The sequence below is a fragment of the Aphelocoma coerulescens genome, chromosome 5 (assembly GCF_041296385.1).
Source record: "Aphelocoma coerulescens isolate FSJ_1873_10779 chromosome 5, UR_Acoe_1.0, whole genome shotgun sequence".
Taxonomy (NCBI): Eukaryota; Metazoa; Chordata; class Aves; order Passeriformes; family Corvidae; genus Aphelocoma; species Aphelocoma coerulescens.
The window spans coordinates 30,066,182-30,089,545 of NC_091019.1; the positions used below are offsets into that span (position 1 = coordinate 30,066,182).

Below are 23,364 nucleotides of genomic sequence, written 5' to 3' on the forward strand. Positions count from 1 at the left end.
ATGTTTTATGTGCTGCTGAAACAGAGGAATTAACCCTGACCTAATATGCGTGCACAGAGACATTCAGAGATAATATCAAGCTCCGTGGATGACTCTGCCTTGGCACAGGTTAGAGCAGCTTTCCTGAGACCAGCTGAGATGCTCACTGTGTTTCAAGTGCCAGGCTCCCTGCTCATGCTTGTTTGCCTTCTCCACTGGCTTAAGAGGAGCAGGTGACAGAAAGATGCTTTTACACCACTGGAATTAAGCTGAGAGTGCTTTCAGCAAGGCAAATTCCTCGTTGCTCTATTAGGAAAACCTTGACTTCTTTTTGTCACAGAAATGGTAAAAGTTGAATAGAAGAAGAGACACACCTAAATGAGACATTTTTCTCATCAGAAATATTTTTTTGTGGGGATATGCATCAGTGCAGAAGGAGCTTTCGTATTAAAATCCTCTGTAGAACCCCTGAAGTTGTCTTCTGCTGTCGGAAGGTATAATCCACCAAAAATGAGTCACAGGGCTCTTAATTGCTGTAAATAAGCTTGCAAGGCTCATAATAACTCTAATGACTAAGTCAAACTCTGGTTATTCTGTTTTAAATTGTTCATATAGCTTGGTTGAAGTCTAGAGTTTTTGTATTGGAAAAAAAAGAACATAAGTGAAGGAAGGAAGGAAAAAACTCAGTTTTCAAATTTGACAATCTTTCAATAACCTTAGAAGAAGCCTACAAAAGGGTGTGAAAAGCCCCATGACTTTCTGGTACTGGGGTCAGTGGACAGTAATGATCCACTTGCAGGAATGTGCAATGGAATTGTTTAATCTATTTTCCACCTCTGATACTCATTTCCCTTTGAGTGCTGATGCTTTAGACAGCTCTTGCAGACAATGCTCTTCATCCATGGTCAGATTCCCACTACTGAGCTCAAGCTGAGGTAATGGCCACATGCCACTACAGAAGGGCAGTCCTGGAAATTCCTCAGGAAAAGGAGAAGAGTAGTTTTCTATTGCTTCAGCCCCTCAAAGGAGCGTAGCATTTTGCCAGAGGAGTTCCAGAGCGCAATACTGCGATGTAGGAGCAGGGCTTTCTAAATTTGGGAGTTGGACTGGAGCAAAATCTCCTGTTTTAGCAACAACTAGCTCTTCGACTTCCTGCTGCAACATGAAACTTTGCCATTAGTTATTTTTAAGACTTGAGCATTTTCAGATATTTACCAAGGACTCTGTGTCAGTAGTCGCTTGTTCTTCATGATCAGTGTGCCTGCTGTAAAGGCACACTTTGCAGGTATTTCCAGAGCTACTGGTGATATACTTGAATGTATTCAGTTCTCCCTGAATTGGCTGCTTCTATATTTTTTTTCCCTGGTCTCTATGCTCAGTTCAGTGGTTTTCTTACGTTTACACTTCAATAAAGTCATCCAGATTACCTAAGCCAGGACATGGGTTGGCTGATGCTAGCTTTAGTTAAGAAGCCTAGCCATTGGCAATACTAACTTACAGAATAGCACAGTGAGGATGCCTGCTACTGTTTTAGTCTTGTCCTTTTTGGAGGGCTACTTAGACAATAAATTACTGGCAGGAACACATTAATTCAACCCTTAATGACTTCCATATTATTTGAAATAAATTATTGTATATCTTTTATTTATTTCTTAGCCAACATCTGAGGGCTGTGCTCAGGTAAAGGTAGAACCTTGTAAAAACCCACATACAGGGTTGAAAGAGGATTGGACAGAAACAGAAAGGAAATGCTGCTGTATGTGTCATAGAATCACTACAATCATACTTCATTTTTTAATTACTCTTGCCCAGTATAATAACTTTCAGTAGCAAACATGTCCTTAGAAGATCCTGCCCCAAAGAACTTGTAGTCAAAGAGAATGAAAAACAATAACAGAAAACAAGAGTTACTCTCTTGATTCTAAAAACGTGTCCATTAAATAAATATGAGAGGTAGGTGGCAACTAAGAAAGAAACCTTTCTCTTGATAATTTGAAGCTGAATACCATAACCATAAGTCAAGTGTTCCTGTCAGCCAAGTGGTGAAGTATAATACTTACCTAACTCTTCTGAGGTCTTTGCACAAGCAATTTTATACTGACATCAGTGTCAGGCTATTTGAATAAGATCTAAAGATAAAGGTTTGAGAAACTGGCTTGAGTGGAATGACATTGAAATATCTTACTCAAGTATTATTTCAATTAGATGCTCTGCAATCACTTGGTTTAAAATAAAAGAACAATATCTAAACATAAACACAGTAGGTTTCAATGTGTGGCTTTACATTGACGTGTCTTGGAAAGGTAACACTGCAGTCCTCAGATACCCCAGGTAAGTAATAAGCAGCTTACTCCCATCGTGAAGCTGCAAAGATCACTATCTTGCCATGTTTACAACCACACCTGCAAAGCACCTAAGGAAATTAGTAGCTTTCTTACTCTGGCCAGGAAAAAGAGCCAGTGATACTGGATTTACTGTATGCTGTCTTTGTTTAAGATTACAGTGGTTCAGGAGATAGGTAAGAGGATATCACACCTTTTACTTTTCTGAAACAGGTATAGATCATTATAGCCAGAAGGACAGTTCATTTACAAATGTTATCACCTGATTGCTGCTCATATAGACAATCTGGTATTTTGTTCTAATTAACATCAGGTACTGAAAATGGTTGTTTGAAAAGTATTCAAAGATCTAAAATAATTTCAGATTATCTGTGTTGTTTGCTCAGAATGAGGCAAGGGGGAAAAAATGAAAAATTAGAATGCTTTTATTTCAAAATTAAATATTACATGTCCTAAATATGGCATTTCTGAAGCTTGCTTTATAGCTTCTAGTTTCACATGGTAATTTTGAATTGAAAAATTGAGATAGATTTTAATAAAGTTTTATTTTTTGTTGTTTGGCTTATTTTTTACAGTGGTTAAAGAAAATAAATATGGAAAGAAATACTTTGGGGATGAGATAGGGAAAAAATTACTTTTTTTCTCAATTTCTGAGAATGTTTTGAAAAAAATTGGTTTGAATTTGACTATGCACAATTATTTTCTTAGATAACTGTAATTTTTCTAACCTAGCCACTGAGCTGAACAAGGTACAAACTGACTTATGAGACAAAAAGAAAGTGACTGTTACCTCCCATTGTCTCTGTCTGGCAAAACAATACATCTCCTCAAAGATGCACAGTCTTCCACCTCCACCTACTCAGTGGTGTGGCTGCATCTAGCTCTAGAAAGACTTATCTCAATTTAAAAGCTTTTGTGGAATGAACGAAAATCTTTAATCAAACAAAGTTATGGGAGGTTTATATTTGTATGAGAGTGTTTTGGTAACTGCCATCCTTCCTCATGAAGCTCTTAGGACCAGGGGTGGAAGAACTGTGAAGCGAGTGCTTCGGTGAGGGCAGTTTTTGTACACCAAAGCTGAGTTTGAAATTTTGCAGTGCCATTTTGCAGTGCTGGGGCAAATAATGATCTCCATGAGACTTCTGAATCTTTTGTAGTTTCTGTCCCTGTTAGCTTTTTAGTTTATGCCATCTGTAGGATAGTCCAGTTCAGAATCATTTGGAGTTGCTGCCACTCTGCTGCTTAGCTTTTGGCAGCTCCATAAGTTAGTGAGCAGCCTACTGGGTAAATTACATGTAGCTGAACACTGTATTAATTGACTTTTAATTTCTTTCATGCTGAGCTTGCAGCATGGGCTTGCATTCCTTCCATTCTGATTCTGTTTCACATAGTCTCTTGTGTGCATTACCCACATGCCAACAGGTAGTGTATGAACTAACTTAACCTCAGTGTAATTTGATGTGTCTTTTTATCCCTTCCCCCTCCCCCTTCCCCCCCTGCTTATTTCCAAGTACTTACAAAATATTAGTTTGGAAAAAAAGTAAGATTTAGTCACAAATGTGGAATGAGACTGGCCTAATTAACACATAAAATCTTTCTAGAATACCTCTTCTCTTTGTCTCCTGGACAGTCTTTTACAATCTGATACTGCAGGTACAGTATCATATTTTCTAACTCTACTAGTATAAGCCTGGCATGACTATGTCCTCCCTCTAAAAGTGGGAGGGGGAGGAGTTTCAGTACCCCCTTGAAGGTACTGCCTGATTATTGGCTAGTTCACTGACATACTCTGCTCTGCCCTCTTCGGTTCAGGTTTAGCCTTTAGTTTTGTTGCTTCTTCCTTACGCAGTTGACTTTGTCTTGCTTTGCCTGTTCTGTACATTTTTCATGTCTGCAGCAAGCCCTGATGTCATGTAGCCCATCTCCCTGATGTCCAGGAGGAAATGGAGGAAGTACTTGTCAGCGTGTCTTGTTGACAAGAAACACAAAATGTTTTATGTATTTTGGCCATGCAGATTTACTGGAAACATTAAGTTCTTGGAAGGGCGATTGGAAAAATTAGTTCCATAGCTCTCCGAAATAACTTTTGCACCTTGATTTGAAAGCATTCTGGGACCTTTTTTTCTTCTTTCCTGTTCCATTAAGACGTGGGTCTCCCTGCTGCAGCTGTTCTGTTTTTAATGCATTGCTCTGTTTCCAGGCAGACATACCACTCTTTGAGTGGAGTTTGTTGTTTTCTGGCTGGTTTTCCCCTTGCCTTCTCTTTAGGAGGTAAATTTGTTGATGTACACTCAGTTCACTATAGCAGCAGAATGGGTGATCAAAGCTGCAACAGCAATACAAAAGTGGAAAACCAACACTCTGAATAAGAGCTTTTTTTCCTTTACTCACAGCTTTTTTTCCTTATCTCTGGAAATGGGATGTTACAGACTCCTATGTCCATGGAAGCAAGAAGATGAATGTGTGCATTGCAGTCTTAACTGGTCCTAAAAAAATGCCCAAGTGAGGCTGTTAAAACAGTGTTACGGCAGGAGTCCTGCAGGCTTGCTCTGAACTCCAGATTGGTTTCTAATGAGTTTTGGTTGATTTTTCTGTGAGTTTTAACTGCCTTTTGATTTGCTGCAGACCTTTAACAGCAGACCTTTAAACAGCCGACCTTTGTTTGAGATAGATTTCTTTTTAGTATTTCAAAGATTTCAACCTGGCTAAGCACTCAGGTTCTCACCCTGCAAAGGCCTGCATCTAGTCCTCAATGGTAGTGAGCATGGTGGCTGCCTTTCCAGCTACAGCAGAGTCTGTGAAATGTTAGTTTGAGTGGTTGTTTGTCACTTGCAGAAGCCCAGAAGCATCTGCCTAAAACTGATTTTAACTGGTGACATTTTTTTTTGTGGAAAATATTTTAAAGTGGCTTAAGGATGATCCACAGTGTGCACCTGAGTTTCATGAAAAATCTAAAGCCAAAGATTTCAAGTAAACCTATTTTCCTAAACAACTATTGTGGTTATAATTAATTTTTTCTTCTCTTGTCAAAAGCCAAACTCATAAGTGTTATTTGATGAAAATTAACTCTTGACATTCTCTGACTGTTTAAGGTGTCCACTGGCTGTTTTGTGAAGCTTGATCCTATCTGGTATTACTATGCCCCAGTGAGAACATACCTTACTGCAAACCTGTGGTGGCCTCCAGGCCTTTTCCAAGTCTGGGTCTGCACAGCATGAAATTGCAAGTGTGGATTAAGGTACAGACAGAGCAGATTGCCTGGAGCAATGTCCTGACAGGCACCCTGTCAGCAGGTCACAGTAGGTATGGGAGAAGTGCAGGAAGCCATGCCTCTGCCATCTTCAGGGGATGCCTTAGGACCCAGCACTGTCAACAGCAAGTTGATGGGAGAACAGGATGGGAAGCTGGGAGATGTGAAGTTTTTATATTCATATAAGAAGCAGGTAGAGGGGAAAAGCCCAGAAGGCATGCAGCTTTCCCTTTCTCTGCCAGTATTTATCTCAATTTCACCAGCATCTCTGTATTGGCCAGGTAATCAGCCAGTAGGTACTTTGAATTGAGGAGTCTTGATTTACTGATTGTCAGAAAGATTCCCAATGATACATTGGGAATATATTGGGTCCCTATTGTAGGAAAAGTTGAAAAGAGCACTTGGAAGGGGGTTGGTGTCCCACCAGAAAGTCTAATACGTGAGATTCAGCTCTCCTCTCCCTTTGGCTTTTTTTTCCCCTGGAGTATTTTGTGGAAGAATTAAAAAGCTACTAAAAATTAATCTTCTGACTAGATACGTAGAAGAGTTGGGAGTGAAGGAAGACTTTCTGAACATGTCAGAATCAACCCAAAAACCTGGTGGGAGGATGTTGGGGCACACGGACATTGTGAGAGATAAGAAAAAAGTGTTAGTCTTTCTGCTCACCTCTGACATCGCAGATCTTTCCCTCTCAGATGTAGGCAGGCTCTCCTCCACACAGAGGAGGCAGAGGGTGGAGCTCGGCGCCTGTATAAATTATATGTGTCCTTCAGGTTATTTCAGCAGAGCAGCAGCAGCACAACAAGCTGCTGGCGTGTTTGTCAGCTGACAGATCTGTTAACCAAATTGGGGTTTCAGTTGCTGCTGCCATCTTTCGTGCCATGGGGAGCCCACCAGCCAAGGTAAGAGAGTGGCAGCCCCGTGCTTTGCTCTGGCCTGGCACCTTGCTGTTGGGCCTCTCTGCTCCAGCTCTGCTGAGCAAACTCCCTCCTCAGTGCATCTGCTGGGATGCAGAGGCTGGTGCGGAGTGGCAGGGGCATCCTGAACTTTGCAGTCTCACCGCTCTCCCCTTTCACCGTGCAGTAACTAATGTGTAAGCGAGTTTCGAAAACACAGAGAAAATGGGGCCCTTTGCTCTTCTCGTGTGGCGTACATGCCGGAGGGAAGTCCATGAAGGAAGAGGAGGCTGGTCTTGAAGAGTTTACCTCCCATAAAATGAAAGTGCTTTAGCCCTCCTGTGTGCTTTTCTCTGGATAGGACGCGTTCATTGCTTGCCCTAGCTGAAATAAACCAACAGCTTTATCTAGGCAACAAAGCATAATCTATATTCCTTTAGCTTCAGGGGAGACATCTAATGAGCTGTTTGGCTCATTAGATTTAGCTATTTTTAACATTATGTTTACAGTGTTTGCAATTCTAGTGGAAGTATTTCGTGTCTGGACTTGAGTTTTCTAATCGTAAGTTCCATTCAGAGATTTTAACTGGTAGCTTTTAGTATAAATCAACAGTACTATTAGCTGAAAACTTTTCTCATGTATATCTTAGAAAAAAATGGATGCGCTGTCTGAATGCAAGACATGAATTATTTACAGATAATAATTCTTTATGTATCAAACACTATGTCAAATTTTGCAGCAAATAAAAGAAAAAAGTTAAGGTTTAAAAAAATATCAGTAGCTTGAACGAATAGCTCAAGGGATAGATTAAAAATATTCAAACATTCAGGCAAAGAAAATAAATTGTAAATGTCATGTACTTTCCAGATAAAACTTGTATCTAGTCCATCTACAGGTTAGATACACATGTATCTATCTATTGTAGATATGAATATTATCTGTCAATATCGAAGGTCAATGTTGTATCTAGTAAGACATTTCTGGAGCTGGTAGATGGGTAGATAGCTCAGGTATAATTTTATCTAGAAAGTTTCAATGACAAAGTTCTTGCATTTCATCCCAATGCTGCAACTGAGTTCTGTGAATATGGACAGACTCCTGGTTAACAGGCACTGCTGCCAAAAGGTTTGAGTGCAAGCATAGTTTCAGGTCAGAAAGCATCCGTTCCCAAGGAAAGAGATTAATTCAGTACTGCAGGTAGCTCTGCTCTTGTGTCAGGCAAGTGTGTGTTTCAGTATGTGTAAATTGGTAAATAGATATGGAAATAAGAACAGAGTGGTTTTGTGTTTTGTGTTTTTTTTCATTTGTGTTAAAAACCCCACATGTTTAGAAATGCGTGATACTTTGAATTAACTAGGAAGACCTCCTAATTTCTCAATTAGTTTTTGCTCTTTAAGAAAGCTACCAAATTGACACAGAAGTGATTGCCAGTATTAATTTGCAACTTTTCATATTCATAACAAGGTCTTTTCTTCTGCTCAGACAAGAATAATCCCTCTTTAGAAGTTTTATTTTGTGGACTATGGAATAATTTTCATCTGGTAAAATACTCAGAAATTTTGTCAATACAAAGTCCCCAGGGACCCACTCATATGTGTAAAAGGGTGAGTAATAGATATGAGCAGGCAATACATCCCAAATCCACAATGACTCTTGAAGGAATCAATCAGTGATAACATGAAATTACAGTATGTATTTGTAAGACAAATTAGATTCCCTCACTAACTGTTCAGCTTCCAATGATAAAATTTTTGACAATTGTGATTCCCAAGCAAAATGAGACTCTCATAGTTTTCTATATTTCTTCAGTCATTCACTTTTTCCACTAGAACTTTTCATTCCTTTAATTTTAATGAAAGTAGGCAGCAGATTGGAAGGACAAATTGCTAGCAGTGTTCTCACTGATGGAAGGGCTAATAAACTCAGCCCACACTAGATGTTAGAGGATCCATGTGGAAAAGAGTGCTTTAGAAGCAGGCTTGTAATGAAGCTTTCTTATAGTTTATAAATTTATAGATTTAATCTCAATTTGGTAAATTGCCAAATTGTAGTTGGACCAAATTCTAAGTATCTAACATAAAATAATGGTAGGAATATGCCAAATGGTTACATTTGGCGTGAGATCTTGTACACAAGATACTGTACAGCTTCTAGTACACCACTGAAGAAAGAAATAATCCATCAAAGAAAGTAATTATTCATGTCTGAGAGATATTTATAAAGCTGAGTGATAAATCCTATAGCTATTTTCAAAATGTCAGAAGACAGCAAAATCCTCATGTAAAGCTTAAGATAATTTGGCGTTATCCCATGGTGATACCTCTGCTCAGAGAACTGCTTAGGCTTGGTGCAGGGAGAGTGAAACACTGACGTTCCAATCAGCCTGCCAACATGTACAAACCAAGGACTTATTTGAAAAAAAAAAGAAAAAGAGAGGAGGTAGTTATGGGATGAGGTTCACAGATTGCAGAAACTTCACTAGAATACTAACTTTCTGGTGAAGGTAGCCATGAGATCTTGTTCTAGGAGCAGTGTGGAGAGGCAATGACTGAAATCAAACATATGAGCTCTTGGTAGGTTTTTCTTCTTTTACTTCCATCCATAGGCTGTCTTGGTAGGCTCCTCAATATTTATGAGCTTTGAGAAGATTTCATACACTCAAAGTTGTCTTTTTGGAATGAAACCTAAAGAGACTAACTGCTGTAAGCAAGAGAATTATGCTGCCAAAGGTGATCAACATTCCTATGGAAGGAAGTCAGTGAGTGTGTATTATTACAATCAATGAGATGTTGGCAACAGATGTGAATTTTCAGTCTGTTAATGTTTGATAGAGATGTGGCAATTCTGACATGCTAGTTTTATCTCCTGATTACTGAGTCTTCTGTCTTTTTAACAGAAATTACTCTCTCAAAGCTTGGTTTGAGAGCACAGAAATATAGTTTAATGCTAAATGCTATCAAGTGAAAAGATGTTTGTTGGTTTCTTTTTTTTTTTTGCCAACTTTTAGCCTTCCCTTTGATACTCTGGAGATGCCACTGTTTATTGGCCTGGAGTATTATTGTTTAGGATGCAACAGTACACAGGTAGTTGAATCCTGCACTCTGTTGTGGGCCTCAATGTCATACTACTAATTTTCCAGCAAAAATAGAATGATGCGCTTCTGGGAAAGCTCCTTTGACTCTGGATATTTACAGAGGAGTTTTGTTACTCTCTGCACGGCTGTACAAGAAACCATAGCCACGTTTCTCCCAAGGAAGTGAACTAAAACCAGCAAGACCAATACAGGTGCAAGTCTGTCAAGGCTTGTCTGGATATGGTGTCTCTGTTCATCAAGTTGCATTAATTGTGAAGTTACATGTTGCTTTTCATGTTATAAAAATAGCAAATGGTACCTCTAACTGTAATTATTTTTTGTAGAAAGGTATTCTGGAATACGAGCACTTTTAGGCAAAGATGTTATTTTAGACCATCCAAACCAGACCCTAGGAGTCTGCTCTGGACTATTGAAGAAAATTAGCTCTGCCTTTATCGGATGAAAAAAGGAATTAGCCCCCTTCTGAATGGTTATCACAGATTGGAGTAACTGCTGTCTTGGGAGAGGGATGGTTTCTGGCTTCCTTGTGGGATTTACACAGCCCTCAGGGTTTATTATGGCCACATTTTCCCATCTGAATCTGTTTGCCTTTTACCCTGCAACAACACCAGGACTAAGCTGCACCGAATCAGGAGCGAAAAGTCATCTTTGATGATGTTTCCATCATTTGGCAAACGCTGAGATGTTTAAGGAAAGTGATTGCTGTTGGAAGGGAAAGGGAGGAGGAGTGAGGCTCTCTGGATGTAGTGGCACAGGATGAAAACGACATTGATCCCATCTGAGAGTACTCTGAAGATGACCTGCTGATGCACCATTTTTATAAGCAATTAGGAAATTTTCATCACAAAAGGTTCAAAGCAAATTTTATGCCAACATCTGTTTCTTCAGTGAAGGCAGATTCTGAAAATGGTTTGGGCTTCTGTTGAGCAAGGGGGAGGTTGATTACAAAATGACAGAGAATTAACATATTAATTAAAACCAGTCACCTCTGTAATTGTCTACATAATCCAATAATTCATGTAAATGAAAACCACTAGGAATGCTGAATGAGTGTTCCAGCTTGTAGTTCTATGTTAAATAACTATTTGCACGGGGAAAATTAAAGTCAAATTCTTCCACTGGGCAACTGGAAAAATATGGAAGTGTCCTAACTGGAACTTGTAATGTCCACAGTGCATTAAACTAAAAAGTTTTAAATTTATCAGTTTTAAATTTGGAGGAAGACATGCTAGAAAGAGTTCTTGTCACACAGGAACAAATTTGTTTTGCATTTTTATACAAGCCAAGTGACAGACTAATGTGATTTTATGGGTTTAATAAGGGTTTCTCTGCTCAGGGCAACTCTTAAATATTAATTTGAATTTAAAAAGTATGTAACTTTTTAAGTGACATAATAAAATTTAATATTAGGCCTGTATTTGAACATGCTAGTTCACAGTTCAGATGATATCCATCTGATGTAACATAATTACTTCTAAACAAGCCTGAATGAAACTGAATACAGGCTATTCTCATCTCTAATAGACATGTCCAATAGTCTCCATCTCATTTTAAAAGAATTTCAGATTAACTGTAGTGAGTGACTCCTTCTGTAGAGAGGTTCTTCCTTCCCCAACAGTTTGTATCTACAAAGTTAATAATTTCCTTGTCAGGAAAATTAATCATGGTGCTAACTTTCAAAATAAAATTTTCAAATTATTTAGTGACAGTGTAATGAAATTTCCTATTTAGGCAAATAGAGACAATATTTCAGTTGGTAATTTAAGCTTTAAGTTTTAATTTCTTAGTGGTAGGGGGACTGTAATAACTGCATGTTATTATTACTTAGTATTGCTGACAAGCCATGCTAATATGGCATGCAAAAAAAAAACAAAAACCAAAAGAAAATTAAAAGGAAATTTAAATGTATCAATTTGAAAAAATAATTGAGTATTTTCCCTGCTTTTTTTATTAAGATTGTTACATTTACATATGTGTTCATTCATGCTTATCAGAACATCTTTTGAAAATGGCAAGTATTTTCTGAACAGCTTAGGCTGGAAAACTTAATTGTTAAGAGTTAGGAACAAGTAACTTGCAATAGTGTTAAAAATGATAGCTTGCCTGTGATAGAAATAAATCTCACGTCTGGAAGGGAAGTGCTTCCATTCCCACTAGGTACTTTCAGGATACATAATGATATGGAATTCTGTGATACCATGCCTGCAAAGCAGGGCAGTTTTTATTTTGTCTGAAGCATCTGTGATTTGTTCCTTTAAAGTCAGCAAGGCCCTTTGGTGAGCTTGCCCTCCTTGCAAGTGTCATGGAAATTTAGTCATAGTTCAGATACAAAATCAGAAGTTTATAGAGCATTTTGGTAAGTGTCCTGGCCTAGTGTCAGCTGTGCCATGACCTGGGCAGGCAGCTGCAGTTCCTAGTATCCCCTTCCAAATGCCCCATTCTGACCTACCGATGGCACAGGACCCTTGGGGTGTTGGCAGTACAACCATCACTGTGGCCATACATGCGTCAGGTTGCCTGAAAACAAGTGCCTCTGGGGTGACTATGAAAGCTTTCCATACCATTGTCTGAGCCCGTGTTTTCTCTCTCTGTGTTCATTTTCAGGCTCCTTAGCAAACAGCACAGTGTGACGTTGTGTTTTCATCTTAGCGTGGTGTACTTCCCCTTGAGGGCCTCACTTCAGACAAGGGCAGACTGTCCCCTGTACTGTTCAAAATACATCTTGTTTTTGTATTCTGAGCTGATAAAATTATTGCATTTGTTTTCTCTGCAGATGAAGTTTTGCCCCATCCACATGCTTTCTGTAAGAATCATACAAGCTAAGAACATCAAGTCAAGAGACCTGTGTGAGTTGTGGTTTGATTGTGTTTTTAGTCACCTCCAGAATTTACACAGTGAGCAATATTCTTAAGTTCTGAAGGTATGCAAGCAATGTACATAAAGCACAGCAATAGAAATACTAATACCAGGGCTATAATTAGATCCAATGTCTGATGCATCATTAGATTGGAGTGGTGTTTCAGGGTACTGGTATAAACCAAGACACCCAGATTAATTTTCTGGGCCAAGAAGGGAAGGTAGAGTTTGTTAGGACACCATAATCTCTGAATCTGCTTGGGCAGGAATTTTGCCATGCAGGCTGTGAATTTAAGGACCTTTTATTGAAATGTACCAAATATACATAACAATAAAAGGTAAATTAGAGAATTTCAAGCCTTCTAAAATCCCTTATCTTTCAGGGTATTTGCTGTTCTTGGATGACCAGTCACAATAAATTATATTGATAGTTTTGGTTAAGGAGGACCTCTGCAGGTCCAGCCCTAAGCCCATGCTGAACATGCAGGCAAAACACTTTTCTGTGTACTTTTGTGTTCAAGTGTCTTTAACTCATTATCTCCCCTTCACAGCCTCCTATGTCTCCTCCTCCAGGTGTGCTGTGGACCAGCCATTCAGCTGCCATTTTTGCAGAGGTCTCCCATGAGTTCCTCAGTTAGGACCGAGACCTTGAGCTGCCTTTTTGTCAGTTTTGAAACTTCTGGTCTGTGTATTCCTCTAGTTAATAAGTGACTCATTCAGCAAAAAAATCCATCACTTTGCAATGATTTACTCGAATTACAGCTGACACCATCCGTGCCTTGCCATGCAGGGCTGAGCCTACACGTGAGGGAGACCAGAGGGAGTGAATCCCCTGTTGGTTGAGTAACTGCCTGCCAAAGGCCTCCTGTGCTCCAGTGGCAAATGCCACGTAGCACCATCCAGAGGTGGACACTAGAAAGGTGTTAGTGTGCAAAGGCCTGTGTTTCTGAATTTCAATGATCTCTTCTATCTACTCTATTGAAGGGACAGTTCCACTTTCGTGCCAAAACCTTGCGGGGCAATGTTATTCACTGCTTGATACCAGTCTGAAGTATTTAGGCATCTCGGGCTGCAGTAGAAATCTTCCGTCAAGTCCTGACTCCAGCTCTGAAAGACATCACCTTGGAGATTTCCTTTCACACCGTTGTCAAGCTTCACAAAGTAAATGTGCTTCCCCACCCCGGCTCTCCCCAAAGGATGGCTGCTCGAGGCACTGACTGCACTAACCATAAGGAATAGATACAGGCTGGAAGTGAAATGAAGATTTCCAACTTGCCTTCCTGTTCTTGGGCCCACGCTGGCCTTGAGCTGCAACAGATCATCTGCCCTAGTGCCTAACACCTCTAGACAGCCATTATGTCCCCTCTGCATGTTTGTGGGCTAGATTGAGCAAGCCAGACTCTGATCTTTGCTGTAATATGCATTCTCCTGTAATCATCCTAACAGCCCTTTTTGGAACCAGCTGTAGATTCAATTTAACTTTTTAACATCATTGACTGGAATTGTAAGGAATTCCCATTGGGGATAGTCCACTTTCAGTGGGCATAGTCCACTTTCCTCTTTCTCTTCACATGGGAAACATGGCGCTTAGTGTACTTTGTGTGTGCATGTGTACACTTGCAGTTTGTAGTTACTCAAGAATTAGATGGTTTTCCTTGGTTGTTTCCAAATGGTCTCTTTACTAATTAAAAATAAACAGTAGAAATATTTATTAATCTCCAGGATTGTGGCCTAGCCCTACTGTTCCTCTATAACATTGGCATCAGGTTTTTAATTTTTCTCTGCTGCAGTGACTGCATCAGACTGCTATGTACGCTTGTGGCTGCCATCTGCTTCACCTGGAAAGCTTCAGACCAAAACCATCAAGAATTCTGACAACCCTGTCTGGAATGAGACTTTCTACTTTAGGATCCAGAGAGAAGTTGAGGTAGTAAAAAAATAGAAATGTCACCATTTTGAATAGCTGTGAATCCTCAGTTGACACCATGTTGATCAGCTGTGCTAAATAACTTAAGAAAATGCTTGCTTAACAGGCTGGTTAGCACAGAACAGTAGACATAAGTAGTGTTTTTCTCAGCTATTTACAGACATTGGTGATACAAATGCCTGTATCTAAGCTAGTCCAGACTCCCTTTGTTGTCACCTGAGTGAAATAAGCACTGTTGTAGCATACTTCTGTGCTATTTTGGCATGGCTAACTTCAAAAGAGCTTTCCCTCTACTGGTTCTAAGGGAAGAGTAGAGAAGTTGCTGTGGTGTAGGCAATGAATTTAATCCTTCCCTAAATGATGGAATTTGGAGAACTTTGGGAAGGAAGAAACTAAGTGTGTTCTTTGGGTGGGTTATCTGTGTGGTGCACTCTCTTGGGAGAGTGGGAACCCTCTTTTATAGGTAGTTGTTTTCTATTTCACAAGTTTCCCAAGACTGGATTTAATAATGTTCTGCATTAGCAGACTCCTGAAGGAAAGGACATGCTTCTCTGTTCTTACTCTTCTGCTAGTGAAACAGCTGCAATAATCTATAACAATTTTTTTTTGTTTCTGACCTAACAGAAGCTCAATAAGTGTTCTTATTTATTTTTTCTACTACCAGAATGTTTTAGAATTGGCAGTGTGTGATGAAGATCCACTCACCAAAGATGACATGCAGTTCACAGTTCTTTTTAATGTTGCTAGAATCAGACCTGGGGAGAAAATCCATGAGACATTTGCCTTGAAATCAGAGGTAAGGGCTGAAAACACAGGGAGAGATTGACAAGACCTCATTGTACACATTGTCTTCCATGTTAAGTAGGGTTTGGATCTTCATGAACAGGTAGCCTTATATATCATTATCAATACCTCATCAAAACAGATACAATTTTGCTGTATTTTTGTGACTTCATGAATATCTTTTTACAAATTCAGAAAATTAAGCAGCTTTTCTCTCATGCTCTGTGAGCACAAGATATTTTAACAGGAAGCATCTGTAAATAATAGTTTTTATCTTTTATGTTCCAAATAAATACTTCCTTACCTTTCCGCTTTTGTCATGCTTAGGGGACATTTCCTCTTAAATGACAACTTATTTATTAAAAACCTGAGGACAATTCACTTATCACTTGAATGGAATGATTCTTTCATGCTTTTTTCGCTGTTGGTGTTCCTGCTGGGTTTCCTTCTAGGTGATTCAGATTTCTCTAGCCCATAGTAAAGGAACGTCTGTCCTGCTAACATCTTTGGTATTTTATTAAGGAGCCCATGAAAGAGAGTTGTCCAGTAAACAAAACCAGGATAGGTCTGTGACAACTCCTGGGCTTGTCTGGGCTGTGGCTGAGGTGTTGGTACACACTCATTGCAGGAAGGAGACAGTCCATAGAAACAGCTACTTCCCACATGCTGAAAGCTCTTGACATGGATTTTCCTTGTGACCCTGCCAGCTGGTGCTGTGCACTTCTCAGCCAGTGGGTGAATCACTGGGAAATACAATGATTCAATAACCACTTCAGTCACTTGCCTAATTCATCTCTTCTGGATTCAGTTCAAATGTGATTTAAATTATTTGTATGTGGAAATGTCTCTGGTCTTAGTCACATTTGTTGCTGGGCTTCAATGCCTTTCCCCCATGCATGCTATCTTGTAGAAAGCCATTATACTTGCTTTTCAATCAAGCTCTCCCTCTCTGATTGTATCTTTGGAAATATGTATAATTCTGCATATCACACAATGGGAGATTATTAATCTTATGTGCCTTTCAGAAGTTTGTGGTTTCTGTTGCAATTTCAGCTTTGGAAGGACACAACACAAAACTTTTTTTGGTATCATTAGCAGAAGAGATGTCAGCCCTCAAAGTGCTTTCTAAGTATGTCTGTGCTGCCAAATTCTTTCAGCCTCCAATAATATATATTTATTTTACCCTTTTCTTTTTAGACAGAAAGGTGCTCAAAGAAATGGGAAAGTTTGGAAGTGGAATTCTGGATGGAAAGAATGTGAGTAAAATTCCAAATTTAAAAGGTATAGATCTACCAGAGAGTAATAATATCTCAGAGGATGAGAAACTTCTTCCAGCTCTTTGTTCCAGCAGTGAACCTAAATTACAGTTTAAAAATTTTTTTTTACCTTCTCTAGCTAATTCCACTTTTTAGTATATTTCATGCAAATCTTAAAACTTCTGTTGAACATGTATATCTAGATCCTGGAAATGTAAAAAGATTGTCACAATGTGATAACTTTTACACAAGATGCACGTGAAACTTTATGAGTGCTCTTCAAATTGTTGATATTAATTGAACAATGCCTAGAACACCATGGAATCTCTCAGAGACCATAAAACTTGTCTTGTATTATTATAACAATATATACATGGAGTTATGTAGACAGTATTAGAAAAGTCATCCATCAGGCAATAGCTTAGTTAAACTGAAAAAACATACAATCAACAAATAATGAAAATAAGACCATCCCCCTCAAAGTGGTAATCAGCATTGTCTGGAGGAGAAAAAGTCGCATAAGATAAACTTCATCTGTCTTTTAAATCCTATCACATGTTTGGTTGAAGAAAACCCCCTAAACGACACATTCTGGAATATTTAAGCTTAACATCAGTGGAAAAAAAAATGTAGTCCAGTGAAAACTGGCTAACTGCATGATCAGGAGAAGGAACTGTAAATAAGACTTCTTATTCTTAAACATGAAGAAACTGCAGAAGAAAATCACTCGTGTTCTTGGTTAATTTCTCCCACAGTGAAACTCAAGGAAATGTATTTAATTTACCTGTGAGAGGTATCATGTATGATGATGGTAATCATCTTGGTAATCAGAGCCAGATGTATAAAAAGGTCAGAATGAGGAGCAGCGTTTGGAACTGGATTCAGACTAGAAATAAGAGGAACATCTTTCACCATTCAAGTTATGGGGCATGTGGGGGATGTCCATCCTTGGAAATCAAACCTAGTTATTTAAATACATTTTACAGCTGAAATAGAAGTGTTAAGGCTGGAAATGGTGTTTGGTAAAATACCCTGGACACACAAAGGTTACATACTACATAACTTCAATGGTCCTTTCAGATATATGAAAGCATTTATGAATGTGTGTAACATAGGGGTGTTGGAATATTTGCCTTAGTGAAAGATGCTGTTAGTAGACTCTACAGATTACTCATATTATTAAATAACCACATCCATTCAGTGACAGACCAAGGTCTTACAAGGTAAAATATCTGGGACAAAGACTTTTTATTGCTTACCTCTGTGTTTTGCAGTCATACATATATAGCACAGTGGGAGTTAGTTCTTATTTGCCATTTGTTTGTGATCAGCCATAAATTATAATATGGACTAGTCAGAAATGTCTTTCTTAATGAATGTTTGCATGTTAATATTAGTCTTTGCTTTCCCCAAGTCATATGGTCATTTCTAAATAGCAGGACATGATTTCATATATATATATTCAATATGCCTTTGTTCTGCTGTAACTTGGCACATAGTTTTAAGCATTAGTATTTTTATGGCTTTTCCCATCTTTCTTTTTGTTTGGCTGCTATATTTTGGTTCACATGCTTAGCAGGGGATCATGTATTTTGCCTTATTAGAAAACAAATTGTGATAACATAACTATATTCAATTTTAAGTGGGAAAGGTCATAAAACTGCTATTTAAAAAATTAAACAAAACACAACAAAAACCAGATATTAACACAGCTTTTTTTTGTTTGTTATTTGTTTTTGTCTTTTCAGTGCCAGCCCTCCAGAGCGTCTCATTACCAATGATGTTCTAGTGGTAAGGTTCACATGAGAATTTGTCTTGGAGTGACTTCTGCTTCATTTTGATCCTCTCCTCTTTCCTGCATTTTGCAGAGAGAACACAACTACCATGTTGATAAGAGCATAGTGTGCATTTTAAAGTCAGAGATATGGGACAGTCCCCATATCCCCATCCCCATCCCCCCCTGTTCCAGCTCAGCTGTTGCCCTCTCCATGCAGAAGCTGTGTTTCTTGAAGTCCTCAGCTATTACAGATGTCAATATGTTGCCTAGCTGTGGTTTATTAATGTTGCAGAACCCTGTATTTGTTGGTGTTCAAAGTGAGAACTGTGTTTCTTGTAACACAGTATGGCACTTGGCAGGAAAAACAAAGGTTACAAAAGGTCTGTAGGAGACAATAGTAGGTATTCAGTGTGCTTATGACTGGAAGAGTACCTATGTAACAGCTTTTTGGGAAATGAGGTTTTTAATAAAGAGTTATTTTAGTTGTTGAAACATAGAGCCCTGTTTTGGTATTAGTCAGCATGTGGTACACTACCTGTCTCCTCAGGCTGGCCCAGCAGCTAAGGAGTACCAAGTACTTCATGCCAACTCCAAGCCTGTGCATGGTTCCCAGATGCTAGCCCTTGATACCCCTGAGGCAAAGTAACACATATTTTATTCTTTCCCCCTCATTTTCTGTGTGAGGTGTAAGAGTTGCAATGATTGGCATGCATTGTTCCTGAAATGACTTGGAAAAGTGTCCTGGCATGAGTTATTAAAGGTGAACTGGAGTGACTCAGGTGGTGGGTAGGGTGGAATAAATCCATGATTTCCCTACATCAGGGCCAGTAAGAAGATGCTTTGTAGACTAATCACTGCCACAATACACAGAAACTCATCATCAGGTGTTTTCCCCCACCCTTCCTAAGTAATTACTAGATATATGTGTTTGGGCACCTATGTGTTGTACAGAATTTCCTGATTTTGGGATAATTTGAATGGGTGAACAATCTCTGACAATGAACCACTGTATTGACACTCTGAAGCAGTGCAACTTGGGCTACTGTCCTAGAATAATGAGCTCTGAATTTTCTCTTGGATTGCTCCCAGCACTGAGACCAGTTCAGTTGTCTCTATATTATAGGTAGTGGTTGTCTGCATGATGTTTCATTATTTGCAGAAGATGTGTTGTTTGCTTTCTTCACCCTTTTCCATTCCCCTTTTACAGTCCCGTGAGATTTGTTGCTTGGAAGTGCATGTGGACATTAATGAAAGCAGGAAATACTTGAAAGGTATGGCATTTTCTCTGTGAACTGAGGATATGACCAAACCAACCCTATTATAGTCCTGCAGACCCAGATGGAGGCATTTTATAGTACAGAGACAACTAAGAATGTTCTAAATTATATATAGGTAATGATATATGATCTAAATAATAAAATGTAATATATTGAACTGCCCTGAACTGCCCTGAGCTGATCTCTGTGTCTTTTCCTTGAAGCAATCAAGTTTGTACACAGTAGACTTTGCTGGTGGAAGTAAGAGAGAGTGCTGCCTCTGGGAGCACTCCAAGCCATGGGGTAAAGGCAGGAATACGAGGTCCTTTGCTGTAGGAGACTGGCCAGTGGGGTATCTTACAGAGGAGCTACCACAGAAAATTACTCCAGCAGAAAGCTTGCCAACTTTAGCTATTTTGCCTGAACAGCAGTATTATTGTCTAAACAAATCTGTTTTTACTAGAGGGTAAAAATCTCGTACTTACGGTGCCTGCATCTCATGAGAGAACACAGAAGACGACAGAGGACACCGATACTTTCTACTTCCACTGCGTGAAGGCTTGGGAGCCAGTTCTAAAAGTCAGGCTGCAGGTAACAGGCACTATACAGTGGTACTGCTCATACTGCTTGCTTATTTCCTGTGTGACCAAACCAGCAAAGAACTGCATTGTGTCTGTTCTGTGGATACAACCCATGTTTTTTGTTTTGTGTAGAAAGTTTCTGATAAGGAAGATGACAGCAGCAATTTAAGTGACACCTTAACAGTACCACTGAAATTTCTCCCCGTTGGACATAAAGTGAAAGTAACCCTTCCCATAAGACATGTAAGTGTTTCATAATTTATATGATCTTCTGGAGAGAAGAGTAGAATAACCCTCACTATCAAAAAAAGACCCAAACAAACCAGGTAGTAAATCTGAGTGAGAATTTTGGGCAAATATAGGTTTTCTGTGAAAAAGATTAATTTTCTCAGAGAAATATGAATTTTCTGTCAATAAAATCAATGACTGGGGATTCAACTTGGCAAGTTTGAGATGCATTTCAGACCAACCTCTGCTGTACTTTTACAATTAAAGGAGAATGTTCTATAACCTAGCAAGGTTTTGGGATGCCTCTCTGCTCTTTATCAAGCCTGGGTGCTAGCTCAGTCTGTGCACCTAAACTTTAGATGGCTAAAGTTAGATGTGTTGAATTATGCCCTCAGGAAACAATGCTGTCATGTTCTTACAAGTGTACAGTTGTGACGGTAACTGGTGGAGAGATACAACTCTAAGTTGCTTTAAAGGCGGTAGTAATGCTGCTGTGTGGACAAATGGACTTGATATTCCTTGAGGATCCCTTTCAACTAAGAATATTATGTGATCTCTGTTAAATATAGCCAGACATCCTTTTCCATACCTTGAAAATGAGAGGCAAAAGGAGGAGAAGGATTTCTTAGCAGCCTTTCCCATAAAGAGAAGGGAGAATGAATGTTTGTTTTGCCACCAATGACTCCCCACCTCCTCTTTTTGGACTCTTTTATCACCAGCTTTTTCGAAGGGTGTTGTGACTTGTATTTCCTCTTCTATCACTGTCTTTATCTTCATCCTCAGGAATGTTTCAGTGTAGGTTTTACTGGGTGGCAGTAAATGCAAGCAATGCTTTGGGGGCAGAGGGTGGCAATGTGATGCTGCTGCTGGGTTAGGCTGTTTTGTGGATGAATATTCATAGTGGGGGAGAAATCCTGGTTCACAGCCCATTTGTTCAGCCGCTTCGACCCCTCCCTGCCTCTTTTGCTTCTTTGTAGAATATGTTTGGTGTTTAGTTGGTTTTTGTCTCTTTCCTGCTACAGTTTGAAAAAAACCCCAAACAATGTATGCAGGGTAGTGGTAGTGGGACATTCCAGGAGGCACTGAAAATCTGGATTCAAAACTTTTCTTTTTCCCACTCACTCATATTCCTGCTCTCATCTTTTTGTTTACAGAATGTGCCACTACAGTTGTACCTCCAACTAAATGATTGGTAAGAAGACTGGTTTGGTTTTTTTTCTGTAGTTTTTATTGTTCTTTGAACTGTGAAATCTAGAACAGAGTATCCTTTATTTAGATATAAGGAATGCACAAGACTAGGGGCAAAATATGACAATAGTTAAGTCACCATTAAAGAGTCACCACAACAGAGCAAAGCTAAATGTCCTTGGGGCAGAGGAGTCCCACAAAGATGCAAAAAAAATTAGGAGAGTTTCAGACGGTGAGGAACTTAGTCACTGAGTGTCCTTTGCATCAAAGAACCAAAGACTAAAACTGGAGGCTTCTTCAAAAAGGTCACAGGAAGAAGGCAGAGGGAAAAGAGAATTCGAAATAACAAAACATCAGCATCCATACATTACCCAAAGACCCACATACTCTTAAGAAAATAGACTTGTGGCTCTGGTTATATCAATAGAAAGAAGTATAAAGAAAATTTTTAATTGTAAAATAATGCATCAGACAAGAAACAAACAAAAATTATTCAAGTATCTTTTTCATTGTACAGTTTCTGTATAAATCTTCAGTGCAAATCCCCATGAAAGACTTTGTTAGGTGTAAGTCACCCTTTGCTCAGAAGTCATATGGTGCAGAAATAGAAAGGATTCAGCTTACAAAGCTACTGAAAGTCACAGAAGCCCTTCTTTGTTTTTCATATTTATTATCCTTTGCTGACAGTAAGTCTTACACTGAAACAATAAAGAGACCATGTAGAAGCAAAGCAGTTCATTTCTTTGCAAATGAAAGATGCATTTCTGTAGAAATCTGAACAAGGAATCAGGATTTTTTATGAATGAACTAGATTGCAGTTGCTGAAAATAGATCCATATACATTTTAAACACCAATCCTGTGCCTCTGGATTTATTTATGTTTCAGCACAGGAAAACTAGATGTGCGCTTAGGGTATGATCTGTGCCAAGAAGAACAAGAGTTCTTGCATAAGAGGAAGAGAGTTGTTGCCGGTGCCCTGAAAAGGGTTCTTCATTTGGAAAGAGATCTACATGGACATGAGGTCTGTGCATTGGAATCCAAGCATGGGATGTGGGTCTATTGAATTAGGATTGGCACAACTTTCCTCAAAATTTCTATAGTTTTTGCATGTAGATAACAACCCCATTGATTTGAATGGCAGCAGAACAGAGGCTCTCAGTGTGACATATCCCATACCCATGTAAATTACAGCTCAGCAATTCATGCCTCCATTTTTTCAATGGGCCAAATTACCACAGGCATGATGTACCACTCTTCAAAGACAGTTTCCAACAGTATGGTGCTATCAGTCAGCAAGATATGAGGCATTGTGTTAGATACAGCCTAGTCAGGCAACCCAAACCAGTAGGAAAACAGGAGTATGGGAAATTCACCTCGTATAGATATTTATTAAATCAGTATAATGTCACTTCTTTAGGCTTACTTTTTTTTTCTTCATTTTCAGAACACTTTTTACAAAAAGTAAAAATTATCTGTGGTGAAGAAAGAACATTAGAACATTTTATAACAAGCTGAAGTATGTTTTGTTGCCAAGATCCAGGGTGAATTTTTAAGGAAAAACTTGTTTTCTTGCTGGAATTATGTTTCTTGAATGAATGCTGTCCAAAGAATCAGCAGAGTTCAAAGAACTCCCTTGACCCATTTTAATTGCATTTATTGCAATTTGTTGTTATTTATAACAAAATCATATCATTATCTATTTTTAAGCATTGCAATTCCAATTATAAAGATCAAAAATAGGAAGGAAGGTTAAAATGACTGCATATTCAAACTCATCCAAACCTTGGAGTTAAGATACTCTGGAGGTTAATTTAAATAAGATGGTAAAGATTGGCTAACTGGTGATTTAATTTCATTGTCCTCTAATGAATCTGCTGAAGAAATTCTGAGAGCTGTAATCAGACTTTTCCAAGTAGCAAGGGAGTAACTCTCTGAGGATAATATTTGTGT

General features: G+C 38.9%; 1 protein-coding gene across 2 annotated transcripts in view; it reads left to right on the plus strand.

Moving 5' to 3' along the window:
* Positions 1 to 6,448: 6,448 nt before the first annotated feature.
* PLA2G4B (phospholipase A2 group IVB) overlaps positions 6,449 to 23,364 on the plus strand; it is a 31,114-nt gene continuing 14,198 nt past the window's right edge. The window contains exons 1-12 of one of the 2 annotated variants that reach the window (XM_069017403.1): positions 6,449 to 6,473; positions 12,335 to 12,407; positions 13,402 to 13,578; positions 14,208 to 14,344; positions 15,009 to 15,140; positions 16,325 to 16,383; positions 18,132 to 18,174; positions 19,368 to 19,431; positions 19,880 to 20,007; positions 20,130 to 20,240; positions 21,380 to 21,417; positions 22,300 to 22,435. In XM_069017403.1, the coding sequence (XP_068873504.1) occupies positions 6,453 to 6,473; positions 12,335 to 12,407; positions 13,402 to 13,578; positions 14,208 to 14,344; positions 15,009 to 15,140; positions 16,325 to 16,383; positions 18,132 to 18,174; positions 19,368 to 19,431; positions 19,880 to 20,007; positions 20,130 to 20,240; positions 21,380 to 21,417; positions 22,300 to 22,435 (1,119 nt within the window). In that variant the 5' untranslated portion in view covers positions 6,449 to 6,452. The remainder of the gene's footprint in view (positions 6,474 to 12,334; positions 12,408 to 13,401; positions 13,579 to 14,207; positions 14,345 to 15,008; positions 15,141 to 16,324; positions 16,384 to 18,131; positions 18,175 to 19,367; positions 19,432 to 19,879; positions 20,008 to 20,129; positions 20,241 to 21,379; positions 21,418 to 22,299; positions 22,436 to 23,364) is intronic. The other variant, XM_069017405.1, reaches the window with a different exon arrangement.